Source organism: Pimephales promelas, chromosome 23, assembly GCF_988280905.1.
Source record: "Pimephales promelas chromosome 23, fPimPro1.hap1.1, whole genome shotgun sequence".
NCBI lineage: Eukaryota > Metazoa > Chordata > Actinopteri > Cypriniformes > Leuciscidae > Pimephales > Pimephales promelas.
Window position 1 is genome coordinate 25,823,893 of NC_142791.1, and position 13,733 is coordinate 25,837,625.

At 37.7% G+C, this 13,733-nt stretch overlaps 1 protein-coding gene across 3 annotated transcripts; it reads right to left on the reverse strand.

Moving 5' to 3' along the window:
- Positions 1-362: 362 nt before the first annotated feature.
- marveld2a (MARVEL domain containing 2a) lies at positions 363-13,472 on the reverse strand. 3 transcript variants are annotated; one of them, XM_039677924.2, is made up of 9 exons: positions 13,352-13,472; positions 12,393-12,523; positions 11,676-11,730; positions 8,179-9,326; positions 5,989-6,024; positions 4,027-4,178; positions 3,756-3,927; positions 2,886-2,936; positions 363-995 (listed from the first exon to the last, which is right to left on the reverse strand). In XM_039677924.2, the coding sequence occupies exons 4-9, from the start codon at positions 9,286-9,288 to the stop codon at positions 876-878; spliced, it is 1,641 nt and encodes a 546-aa protein (XP_039533858.2). In that variant the 5' UTR covers positions 9,289-9,326; positions 11,676-11,730; positions 12,393-12,523; positions 13,352-13,472; the 3' UTR covers positions 363-875. The 3 variants fall into 3 exon arrangements, with proteins under 3 accessions (XP_039533858.2, XP_039533856.2, XP_039533857.2); XM_039677922.2 differs by lacking the exon at positions 13,352-13,472 and adding an exon at positions 11,510-11,579 and having other exon boundaries at positions 12,393-12,809; XM_039677923.2 differs by lacking the exon at positions 13,352-13,472 and having other exon boundaries at positions 11,645-11,730; positions 12,393-12,807.
- Positions 13,473-13,733: the final 261 nt, after the last annotated feature.

The window sequence follows — 13,733 nt, forward strand, 5'->3', positions numbered from 1 at the left end:
TGCAGATATATCTTCATTTTAATCTACTTACACAAAAAGCAACTGTAGCCTATATACACTTCAGAGAAAAAGTGTAAAATGTCACACAATTTATTGCTGCATTACATGTAGGCTACTTTTTATTCTAATAGGTTCAATTGATTTTTTTGAAGGATTTTTTTTTTCCAAATATCTACGAAAGTGTTCTTAAACGTTATGTTGCTATGCTTATGTTTCACCAGAGGGAAATGAAAGTGTATACTAGACATTATCTGTCAAGGAAGTGAACATTGTGGATGCTTAGAAGAGAAGTGAACTGAACACATCAAAATGCTAGACAACATGCAAGCTTGCTACTTCATTTCTTATTAACATGCGTGAAATGTCTAAATTGCCTCCCGGCTGGACTTTTTTTATTCAAAGATAAACTAAATTACAACAAATCTGTATGAAATGCTTTGACTTTTCATGCTTTACAGTATAAATCACAGATTCAACTCATCAAAATGCATTTGCAACACAGAAAATATGAGGACAGGGCGACAGGCTGTTGTTATACAGATCGAAACACAGTTTAAAACAGTAGCACAAAAAAAATAATAGTACAGTGCATAAAATCATTCAAATGAACGGATAAAAACAGCATTTCTGCATACATACAAAATATGAAACATTTCTTTAAACATCATGCACTTTTTCAGCATTATGAAATACAACGTGAAAAGAAAATATTTTCAGTCAGTGTTTAAAGCGTACATTAAGAGCATGCAAGTTATCCATATCTAATTTCATTATTTTTTAATATAAACGACCATCCAGACCAGCGAGGCTCTGCAGACGCAGTGGGCACATGTTCAGTGGAAAATGAAGGACCATGACAGCAGGTTTGAGCCGCTTCAGCCGTAACCGTCGTTCCAGCCCATGACCTTGTCGTACTCGTGAATCCTCTGCTTGATATGGGACAGTTTGTTCTTCAGATACTCACATCTCTCCTTCTTCTCTAGAAATGAGGGATCCTTGGGATAAAAAGAGACATAAATAAGACCACCATCCCAGTCGGATGAAGAGTGGGAACTAAACATTTTCTTTATACACAGTGATTCAAATTGCTGAAGAATCACAAAAACAGAGTCTTGACTGCCTGATGTTTATCACTCAAAATACGGCTCAAACTGTCTTTATAGAGAAGCCGCTGAGTGGTCTGGGTGACTACAGTTATTTCCTCCTCTTGAATAGACACAATAGAGCAACTCCTGTGAGAAAAACAGCCTCCACCCCTTCCTCATCCTCCTTCCTTTCTTCCTCCACTCGCTCTTCACAATGTTATAAATCAACCAGCCACACATCTAGACAAAACGTCCCGCCTGTACGGGCCCACACAGAATCTGCAGACCTTTTTTACATTTTCTGTGCTGAGTTTTGGGGGAAGGCAGGAGAATTCTCTCTGGGTAAAGGATTTAAATGTGGTAATATGTGTTAAGCTGAGCTGAGAGTATAATAAAATTACCATGACCCTCATGAATGAAAAATTTAGAATATTTGTAGCATTAAGCCACCAAAACAAAAATATGATGATCAAAATAATATTGTTTTCTCATCTAGCTCATGTATGATGCTGCGAGTGACACAATGGCCTGTGCTGTTTTTCCACTAATATTTCCATTAATATTACCGCGTATAAATGGTATAAAACTTGGTATAGATTTTGGCAGTTACAGTGTGAACACCCACAGACCAAAAAAAAAAAATCATTTTATTTAAAAAGGTTAAAAGGTGCTGAACAAATGTCACCGTCGTGTTGTGCTCCTCGCGGTCAAAAATTAAGGCATTGGAAATGAAAGGGAAACGTATGTTATCTAGAAACTGAATACTGTTACTGGAAACCTTTGGTACTGAAACTTTTTTAAGAAACAAACTGAAACAAATTTTTTAAGATATCAACCTCGAATTTGGAACACACCATTTTTTTTATTCATAGCTTTGATTTTCTCATAGTTTTAGAGTAAACCATGCTTTTGAAAATATATATTTCGTCTAAAAATTTAAAATAGTATTTTTGTGCATTTTCATAACCATAAACATAAATTTTATGACTTTTTATAACTTTTTTTACTTCAGCAATAATCTGCCTAGTGTCATCTTTAAAAAGATATTTTAAATATTTTTTCGCGTCACTGAACGCGGATCCACAACAGAACCGGAAGACAACACAATGCTGAATAAAGTCGTAGTTTTTGTTATTTTTGGACCAAAATGTATTTCCGATGCTTCAAAACACTCTAACTAACCCACTGATGTCACATGGACTACTTTGATGTTGTCTTTATTTCCTTTCTGGACAAGGACAGTATACCATACACACATTTTCAATGGAGGGACAGAAAGCTCTCAGAATAAATCTAAAATATCTTAAACTGTGTTCTGAAGATGGACGGAGGTCTGACGGGATTGGGACGGCATGAGGGAGAGTCATTAATGACATCATGTTCATTTTTGGGTGAACTATCCCTTTAATTGTGCTGCTGCCTGTCTTGGCCAGGGTGCTCTTGGAAAGGAGATTTTTAATCTCAATGAGTTTTCTTTCTGGTTAAATAAAGGTAATATAAAATCCCAGACAATACTAAATATTAAAGAAAAACATTTGCTAACTTGAACTACATTCATTTCATTGAGAAAAAAGAAAAGAAAAAGAAAGTCATTTTTGACCGCCACACAAAGAGAACCAGAGGGTTAAAAAACAACAACTGGTAAATAATGGCTTTGACATTAGGAAAAATAATAACTTAATATTAAAAATATGAATTAAATGAATTAAGCTTTGATTAAATAATGCATAATGCAGGTTTAATAGCCACTAAGATATATTTACGGCGTAGGTTTTCTCAAATTGTCGATCAGTAACTCACCATCTTCTTTCTCTGATATTCCTGCAGGATTTTGTTGATGCGGTCACGCTCCTAAGATAGAAAATGGGAGAATTTTTTTAAGAAGACTAGAATAGTGCTTCTGCAATACATTATTTACAGTCATGCATTTAGCAGAAGCTTTTATCCAAAGCAATTTACAAAAGAAGAACAAAAGCAATTTTCAAAAGAGCAAAACCATTTTTAACAACTAGGTTCATTATATAATTTAGGAAGCAAGCTAGTGAAGAGGAAATGAAAAAGATTTGATAACATGATGATCACATTTGAGGTAAAATCCTTTACTTGAAAAGTGCAACCCAAACGGGCACACATTCATTCCTGTAGCATTTATTAAGTAATGACTAAACATTTGATCAATTTTGTCTTTGAAAAGAGCAAATTCACAAAATTTCTAAAGCTGAAGCATCAAAACATTTATTAAATGTTGTTCTAACATTCAACAGGGAACATTTAAGTAACATACGGCAAAAACTAAGAATAAAAATGAGATTTTACATATGAAAAAATTGGTGTACTAGTAGGATTTACTTTTTTAGTTAATTTCACAAATAATTACAAAGAAACAGTAGGACATTAAATGAAAACATCTAGTTTTCAAGTAGAGAGACTAAAATAGTATTTCTTTGGAAAACGTATTCCAGTAATCTTTGTTTTATTTACAATGGTAATAGCTTTAAATCCTCGCTAAAGACTTATTTTTTCTCTCTGGCTTTTGGTTCAATGTAATTTTATGAATTGAGATTTGAAATGAGATTTTAATTGAAAAATCATTTTTGTTTATGTTTCTATATATAAGCAGTCACAAAGGACAGAGAAAGTGTACAGTAACAAAAGTGAACATCAACTGACCATGTGGTTGGTGGGGTTTTGCGGTAAATTCTGCATCATAACATCCATTTCATCGAACTTCTTCAATATCACTTGAACTTCAGCATGGAGCTCTTTATACTCAGAATATTGGTCATTAAACACGGCTTTATATTGGTCTCGCTGCTCATCGGTTCGAATGGCTGGATATTTACTGAAGGGAAAGACAAAACACAAGGATGAGATTTATCAAAGAGCAAAAGCATTTCAAGGTCATAAAAATACACACTATGATTGTGAAGCAGGCACTCACGCAATGTAGTCTGGCATGATCACAGGTTTAGGAGTGTGTCCGGCTGGAATATGCCCTTTCATAACTTTGGGCTTGGAGACGCCAGGGGCAGCAGTGTGTGTGTGCTGTACCGGCGCTGACACAGACATTGGCTCCCTTGATCCATCAACAACCTATTATATCGAAGAGGATAATACAAAATTACAAACAACATTCTCTGACTATATTATATACGAGACGAGTCCAATCCGCCTTATGGCTATTAATGCAGCAGGGATGATGTATTTTTGTAGCCCAAAACCCAGAAACAAGCATCTTAGCACAAGGTTCCATCATCAATCTATGGGTTTTTGGTTAAATGTCTGAAATAAGGTCTGTGGTTAAACCAGTCCCTCCAGGATTTCACGATTTTTTTTTGTGTGATTTTTGCGATCAAAATGACTGATTTTGTGGTGGTAATTTCCAAAAATTTGTGAAAAAATTTGCGATTTATATATAACATTTACCATAATAGTATTCAGTCCTTCCAGAAAAACGCAGAGTTTTTTTGTGATTGTTGCGGGCAAAAATTGATTGATTAGCCTGCTCGGCCCGTTTTCTTTAAAAATGCGATGGAATATGCGGGATATTTATGAAATTTTATGCGATGAAATTGCAGGAATTTGCAAAAATTGAGAGAACTTGCAAAAATTGCGGTTTGATGAAAAAGATTTCTCTTTTTCAGTGATTCCCCCAACATCCTGTTCTCACTAGGCTAATGTAAGAGTCATTTCTTATTACTTCCTTTGATAAGCAAGCATACTACATCATAGAAAGTGCTGGGAATATTATATTTCTCATCTTGTTTTATTTCAGACTATAACGAGTGTAAATAAGGTGTAGCCCCTTTAAGAGCTGCGCGCTCCCTGTTGAACTCTCTACAGTGTTATATGTGCGCCTCAAACGCCCCATGTGTGCGGGTAATTTCTGTTTGATGCTACTTCTTTTATCTTATGTTGTTTATTAAGTAACGATATGTGACGGTAGAACGTGTGAGACAGATATACGAGTTCGATTTGTGAGATGTCAATCGCCTCCGTGAGTCTGTCCGGCGTCGCGTAATTGCGTCACTTCATAACGTTCCCATGGAAACAGAGGGAAATGGCTGCTCTTGTGTGAAGCAAACGGAACATTTTTTAACTTTCTACTAAAATACATGTGACTTTTTTTTGCAACGAAAATGCGAGGATTATGAAATTATGCAAACTCCGCATATTTTGCAAGGAAATCGGCAATTTATGCGGCGAAAGTGCGGCGTATTTGAAAAAATGCGGCCCCCGCAGAAATATGCGGACTTTGGCTGATTTTGCATTGAATTCAGCGATCGCATAATCGCGTTTTTCTGGAGGGACTGTTAAACGGAGTTTGCCTTATTAGTCCCTTTTTTAAATCTTGGTTTTGTTTTTTGGGCTCTACTAGAACAGCTTTTGATGCTTAAATGTTCAAAAAACACATTATTTTCCTCATATTCTCCATTGTTGCGGCTCCTCTCTTCCCAGTCTGTCAGTAACGCTCTGTTTAGTTCCTGTCTCTATGAAGCTCCTCCTTCTGAAAAGCACAATGTGCTCTGATTGGCCGGCTGGATCAGTGTGTTGTGATTGGTCAAGAGCTTCGAGCGTGTTTGGAAAATGTCCCGCCCCTTACCACCACCAGTTTCAACACACCACTAACTAACTCAACCAGGCCCCGCCCCTTTATATTAAACAATGCGCACTGATATAGAGAATAACTGCCTTTGGAGGGACGTTTAAAAAAATATGCAATAGAAATTTATGCTTGTGAATCAAGGATACACTTATGGAAACACTAAAAAGAGAGCATAACTGACTACTGTGAGTTGAAGTTATATATCAGATATAACTTCTTATATTATATTCTTAAATTATTATATATAAGCAGTGCACCATGGGTAAACAGGAGAACGGATAGAGCCAAAATACTTGCCAAACGCACAGCATCAGGAGAATCTCTTGGCAGCATCTGCAAAACAGAAGTAGAGGTGATTCAGTTGTTGTTTTATTCATTTTTGCAATGAATGAATAACACTTGATGAACTATTATAGACTAGGCATATTTTATATTTTTATTATCTCAATGATACAAAAATAAATAACACTGGTTTAGTATAGTCATCATAGTGCATAACAGAAACAGAAATCATGCGATCAACAAAATGTCCTGTCCACTGCTAAATAGGACAAAAACTCAAACCAAGTTAACCGGCAACCTAACAAACGTCAACCAAATCAAGCATAAGAAATCCTTCACTAAAATAAGAGCAAATATATAAAATAATGAAGATCTGTTTGATGAAATCTTAGAACTTGACAGCTATGCAACTTCAAAAAGTTCATAATGAGATATGGAAAACAAACCTCTCGTATGTCAAGGGAAATTGGTTGAGCTTCCGTTTACCACAACTGATGTGCAAGTTAAAGGAAACGAGACTTCCTTAGATTTCCACGACGCATGCGCGAGAACTGAACTGATCAGTAGTGTAAGGAGATCGCAATTCTCGCGCATGCGTCGTGGAAATCTAAGGAAGTCTCGTTTCTGGCCTACAAGGAAGAAAAGGAATAGTCGAATAAACTCGTTATTTTTGTTTGTTTTTTCGCACAAAAAGTATTCGCGTCGCTTGATAAACATATAGTTGAGCCACGGTAGTCACTTGGGATATTTAAACATTTTCTTCATTGACTTTCTGGGCCGTCAAGAGGCAGTCTAGGAGCCAATGTGGTAGTTATACAGCGATCAAATTTAATCAAAAATATCTTCATTTGTGTTCAGAAGACGAACGAAGGTCTTACGGGGTTGGTACAGCATGGGGGTGAGTAATTAATGACTTATTTTTCATTTTTGGGTGAACTAACCCTTTAATTAATGCTTATCTGTTCATCATACAAATCAATTGTTTTTTCTTCATATGGATTAGTTTTATGATCTTTTTATGAACTTTTTGAAGTGTCAGTGTCAATAGAGGGACAGAAATCTCTCAGATTTAAACAAAACTTTCATTTGATTTCATTTGTGTTCCTATAGCCTTGTTCACACTACATGATTTTCAAACGTCGGGCTGAACTGTGCGGTTCACACTACATGACTTGCTCTCTGTGAAATCGGGAGTGTTCAAGCTGTTCACACCACACCACGCGACGTGATTGATCCGCAACAGGAGATAACGCACTACAAGAGTTGACAACAACTCTGTCACCCAACGATTCTATCTTGTCTACAAACCACGTTTTGTCACAAAAATCTTGCGATAAAACAAACCGGAAATGACGCGAAACGGCACGTGTTCCAATACCCAGCGAAGAAGAAGAAGAACACAACACGCGAATATGGACCTCAGACAGAAACTAGTGCTGGAAAGTGTTAGCGCGATGATTTGCTCTGAGAAAAACGCAAAAAAAGATTTACCCGGTGACCTCAACCCATGCCTTGCACTGATTGGCTGTAGCTCATGACATCACTGAGGTTGAGTCGTGCGACAGGTCTGGATATCTAGCATTCTAGATATTTTTCTGGGCTCTGTGACACGTCTGCAAGCGTCTTTGATGCGTTGTTGGTTCTTTCATACTAACAGATTGGCGAGCGTTCATCGCCCCCTAATCCCCCGCGATTTGCACGCGATAACACCCTGACATGTCGGCGAGCTCAACGATTTGCAAATCGGGCTTAAATCTGGCTAAAAATCATGTAGTGTGAACTAGGCTTAAAGGAATACTCCGCTTTTTTTGGAAATAGGCTCATTTTACAACTCCCCCACAGTTGAGTTTTACCGTTTTCGAATCCATTCAGCCGATTTTCTGACATTTAGAAGAATATCAGTAACCAGGCAGTTTCTGGTCTCATTGACTTCCATAGTAGGAAAAAAATATACTATGGAAGTCAATGGGACCAGAAACTGTCTGGTTACTGATATTCTTCTAAATATCAAAAAATCGGCTGAATACATTCGAAAAGTTTAACTCTGGGGGAGTGGTAAAATGAGCCTATTTCCCCAAAAAGTGGAGTATCCCTTTAAGATGAACGAAAGTCTTGCGGGTGTGGAACGACATGAGGTTGAGAAATTAATGACAGAATTGAAATTTTTGGGTAAACTAACACTTTATGATTTGAAGAACATCTCACCTCCTGCCCATGCCGTTCTCGTTGTCTTCGAGCTGCCTCGTGCCGCCACAGTTTCAGACACACCATGGCTCCGATCAAGTACACAATCATGATGAAGAACAGGAAAATGATAGCCGCCGTCTGTCCAGCCTCCGTGCGACAGAAAGCACCATTAATGCCATTATTGAAGACCTGATAGCTGCAGAGTCCACCTCGTAGGGTGTCATTCACGTACACGCAGCCAGCCGCCAAAAACAGCAGCGCAAGAGCCAAGTTTATGAAGAACTCCGTCAACGGCCACCAATTTGAGTCTAAAAGGATAGTTCGATAATACATGGTCATTCCCAAGACTAGCATGATAACGGTCACTATCCATGCCAATCCCGCCACCACTAGTATGAATGGCGTCTTGGGTCCAGTGTAGTAGGCACCGCCGTAACCGCTTCCGTAAGATCCTCCATAAGAGCCTCCGTAGGATCCCCCGTAAGCTCCACCAGGTTGCGAGTATCCGAACATGTTATACCACTCATTGTCTTTATGAATGTAAGCACATACGCATGCAAAAATGGCTGCCCCCAGAAGCAGCTCAACGCAACCAAGAATACGTAAAAGTCCAGCCCAAGACTTCATGTAGTCGTAGCGCTGGTTGTATTCCTCGACTTTTTCACTGTACGTCAAAGCTGTGTGCACCGTACGACCGTCAATGGATTCCACAGGGTTGCCCAGCAGCATTGCTTCACGCTCTTTACGTGAGTTATAACTGCCTCCGGATCCGCCGTACAGGTCGCGGTAAGAGCCGGGAACTGACGGAGAGTGCGGAGGAGAACAGCGAACACCGTCAGTGGTGGCGTTCTTGCTGCTCGACCCCAACATTGACTTCAACTTGCTGCTTCTGCTGCTGGACCTGAAGAAGTTCTTCCATGAGTCTGGGATGAAGCGGTGGACGGGTTTGATGTCGATGGCAGAGTCCTCGTTGTCGCTTCCACTGAGATCAATTGGGCCTATTGGTGGTTGGTCTGGTAGGGGAGGTGGTGGAAAAGGTTCGGACCGTAAAGACTCAGACGCCCTGTGATCGTCCAAGCCGAGAAGACTCGGAAGCGATCCTGTGGGAACGTCGTTGTAGTGGGGCATGTTTCAGGCACAATGCCGAATGAAGAATGCGATTATCCCTAGAGCAACATGAAGTAAACATGCTTCAGAAAAGATATAGGAAACTGATTTTTGTTTCTGTTGAGTAGTGGTTCTCAACTGGTGGTTCGTGACCCAAACATTTGTCACATGGTCTGACTACAAAATTGAGCATAGTGCATAGTTTAGATTTTTTCAATTGAATCTCCTCCACAGTTTGGTCGAGTATCTGCCTTTAATTTTCATCTTTAAGGCCTGTTCACACCAGGACGAATTTCGCGCGCGTTATTCGCCGACGTTTAACGCCTCATGACTAAACAAAGGGCGCCAATATGAGTGTGCACACCGACGCGTAAAACACCACATGTAAAAGCGTAATTTTTAAAAAAACGCCTCGAGTTCGTTTTTTAGTTTGACGCGCCGCGTCAAAAACTATCCGACCAATGAGATTGGCGCTTTTGCTCACGTGTTTGGAGCTTCTGAAGTTACAGTAAAACACAACTTGGGGGCGCTCAAACACAAAACGGTCTTGCCGAGCACACATGCAACGGTGAAGAAGATCTACGTGTCGCCGTCTACACAGTCAGGAATAAATAAGATGAGGATGAAGGCAAGATGAATGTAGAGCTGCTGGTCTCGCTGGTGTTAGAACATAAAGAACTATATGCCAAACGCAACAGGGACTACAAACATCTTGATAAAAGGGAACTGGTATGGAGTGGTATTGCAGAGCAAATTGGCGCCATCTAATGTCAGGGAATGAATTTGCATGTTCACTCGGCTCATAGTCAGCGAAAATCGCTTGGGTGTGAACACAAAAAACAAGTTGAAAAACGCTGACGAATAACGCGCGCTGATATTCGTCCCGGTGTGTAAGGGGCTTTAGGATAACAAATAAATAGACTTATCAATTTTTAAATAGGAAGAACTTCCCGATTCACATAACCTCCGTTGTTGACGTCGTTACTTCTATATCAATTCTGGCACAGTTTTGGGTCATCAGTTAATGTGCAATGAAAAATTAAAATTTGGGTCCTGAACAAAAAAACAGTTGAGAATCGCTATTATAGAGCATATTACAGAAAATGTAGCAAAGTATGCTAAATTGTCTGCTTGTATATTAGTTTTTGGCAATGTTGATGATATAAGGATAAATGCACTTGTAGTGCAGGAAATGCAAGTGTTCTATACAAGTGAAAGAGAACAAGAGAAAGATAAAAAATAAATAAAAACCCTTCTCCAAAGCAGATAAAAGGCCATCAAAACAAATAATCATCATTTAGGATACCAAGAAGAGGTACAAGAAACAAATTCCTGAGGAGCAACAATGTCTTAAAGGGATGAAAAAGAGAACTTGCTCAATTAAATTATATATTAAGTATATGAAGAGTACAGATGCAAAAGCCTCTAAATGCCATTTGAAATTTTCTTCTTTAATGATGATTTTTATCAAACTTGTATATTTAAGTTCAGTAATTTCACTTAAATAACAATTAATAGGTAATTATCATTGCCATTTAAGTGAAATCACTGAACTTAAATATACAAGCTTGATAAAAATCATCATTAAAGAAGAAAATTTCAAATGGCATTTAGAGGCTTTTGCATCTGAACTCTTCATATGTATATAATATTTAAGTAATAAAATGAATAGTCAGTTCTCAGTTGTTCAAATTATTTGTTTTATACTGATTCATATTGCAATTAATTATTTCTAAATAGGTAAAATGTGTCAAATAAATCTAAATTTCAATGTGGCCATTGTTATGCATGTTATTTTAATAACATATTGTATCATATATATTGGCTCAATATCGGCCACCATGCTCTCCGCATCGGCCATCAAAAAAATCCATATTGGCCAACCACTAATCAGGATGTGAAGTGTAATTACACAATATTTAATCACATAATGCTGTGATTGACCAGGTATTCGAGAGAATCTCAATCTAGTAAAATGTTTTTATACTGATCATTGTAGAATAAATGTTCTCTGACACCGGTGCTCCCCAGGTCAGTCCATCTAACTCTGTAACCTGAACATAGCGGCGACTGTAACAGTAACCCGTCATCCACCAGCAAGAACGTTAACTCTAAACCCACAGAGGATACGACTGCAACCCAAACATTCATGACAGAGAAAGAATCAAGATAAACCACAGAGAGAAATGAACATGCCCGTTCAAGCACTAGATGTCTGATTGAGTAATCATATACTACTAACTCTGAGTCAACAGCATGAAATAAGGAAAACAACAATCTCCATGTTACGTTCTTCCTTAAGCATAGTTTACCTAATGAGAGAAAAGTATAATAAGTATCACAAATAAGGAAAAACAAAATACATTTCATAGAATACCTTTCACACGCAGTCACTCAGCAAGACTTACATTGGCCTCGAGTTCAGTGTGCAAAACTTCATTGGATAAATGTGAATTCAAAGGCCTGGAAGACAGTAACAAGAAGTGTAGTAGATATAATTAAAAGCAATCAACACATTAATGAAAAGCCATCATATGACATCAATGTACATCATATGACACTAACAAAAAAGTACCAAGTTAATGCCATGTGTTTTTGAGACATACCATGTTTCTTTAGACATGCATTTCACCATGGTAATTAATAATTACATGTATGATATATAAATACCATAGTACATGAACATGGTAATCGTTTTTGGTGCGTTGCTGGCAGCAGTTCAACAGTGTAACTAATTACCAAAACAGTTAAAATTCTACAATATATCTATTCATACATTCCATTCCATTCTAAACTGAAACAATGTAGGACTGCAGTCCACGCGCGCTTGAGAAAACACTGCGGGATCAACAGGTTACCAAAGTTTATATGATTGTTAATAATCAAATAGTGAGTATATCCACTCTCGATACTAAGATCACTGCTTTATTTAAGACATGTTTAAAATATAAGGCAGAACGTTTAGTAAGTAAGGTGGACCTAAACGACATGACAACAACAGCACTGACAGACAGATGTGTTTATAAAAATACAACAATGATCAGAAATGTCGCTTATGTTTTCGATACATAATGTTTTTATACGTAAAGATTATATTATGAACATTAATGATGGTTTCGTCTTACCTTTTCCGCTATCAAAGGGGTTTTTGTTTCTCTGCACTTTTTTTCGGGAAACACACACAGGTTTGGAAAGTTGTACCACGTGACGCAGCCTATCCCTGAGTGTGACGTCAGCAGAGACTTGAAGACTTTACCTGAAGAGGGAGATAAAACTTTGACCTGTTCTCCTAATATTTCAGAAATGTATTTCCTCTTCTCGCAGATTGTAATGATGACACACTGACTGAAACTGGTGGCTAATGTCACGCTGATGGTGCAGTCTCCCAGGTGACATCATTTGCATGATCTGTATCATGGACGGGTAGGCTATAAAATCTAAAAGCAAAATATAGGTAAACGTAATAGAAAAATTAAATAAATTGCTCAAATGAAAGTAAAAAGTAATAATAGTGCTCCCTGGAAATAATAGTACTATTAAACAACGATATTTGGCTCAGAAATAGTTTTTGGTTCCTCTTCAATTACAAAGTATAATTTCTATTCAAATCAGATGATGAATATGTTGTTTCCCATTTTTTGAAATGGGAGCCTTTTTTATTTAAACTAGTGCTGTCTTTACTGGCCTAAATGTCTAGGTCTAATATTGACGTTTGTAAATGATGAGGACAGGAATTCAGTATTGGACAGTCGTCTTGCTAACTCTGCATCTTTTGCTGGGAAAAACAAAGTGCTTTTTTTGCTGTGTTTACTGTGTAAACAAGAGTTATCTCTTCATGTGCTTCATTTCCAAACAACATCTGAAAAAAAAAACAAAAAAACATGGGAAACCAAAGAGATAATGACTCTCAGTCGATAAGCACTTTTTATTCAGTAAATTGAGGAACTAAAAAATCACAGAGGAAGAATCCATGCCACTGCTCAATACCTGTTTTGAAACAAGGATGTATGTTGTACAGGTAAAAACAAAAAAATCTTGCAACAATTGAAGATTTTAAGAAATGTATAGCTTAAAAATGACTTACTTGGGCCTCAAATGAATATGAACAGTAATGAACATTTCCAGCTTCCTTTCTCTTTGTAATTCTGCTGAAACACAAACTGTTACTGAGCTGCATAACTTTTGCAAATTATATCTTTTATGGTCCACCCCACCTTCTTGTGGCAATAATTAACAGGAAAACCTTTTCCTGACGAACTGCTGAGGGATCTTAAAGGGACAGTTCACCCAAAAATCACCTACTGACCCTCAAGTTGTTCCAAACCTGTATGCATTTCTTTCTCCTGTTGAACAAAAGAAGATATTTTGAAGATTATGGTTAACCAAATAGTTGATGGACCCCAGACTTTGAATATGGGGGAAAAAATATGGAAGTCAATGGGTCAACTATTTAGTTACTGACATTC

What these genes read in the sequence shown, in the direction of transcription:
- marveld2a (XM_039677924.2), bottom strand. Translation starts at nt 9,288, where the DNA reads ATGCCCCACTACAACGACGTTCCCACAGGATCGCTTCCGAGTCTTCTC. An exon ending in GAGAACGGCATGGGCAGGAG is followed by an intron (nt 6,025 to 8,178) that starts GTGAGATGTTCT and finishes TCTGTTTTGCAG; the next exon opens with ATGCTGCCAAGAGATTCTCC. An exon ending in ATCATGCCAGACTACATTGC is followed by an intron (nt 3,928 to 4,026) that starts GTGAGTGCCTGC and finishes CTTTCCCTTCAG; the next exon opens with TAAATATCCAGCCATTCGAA.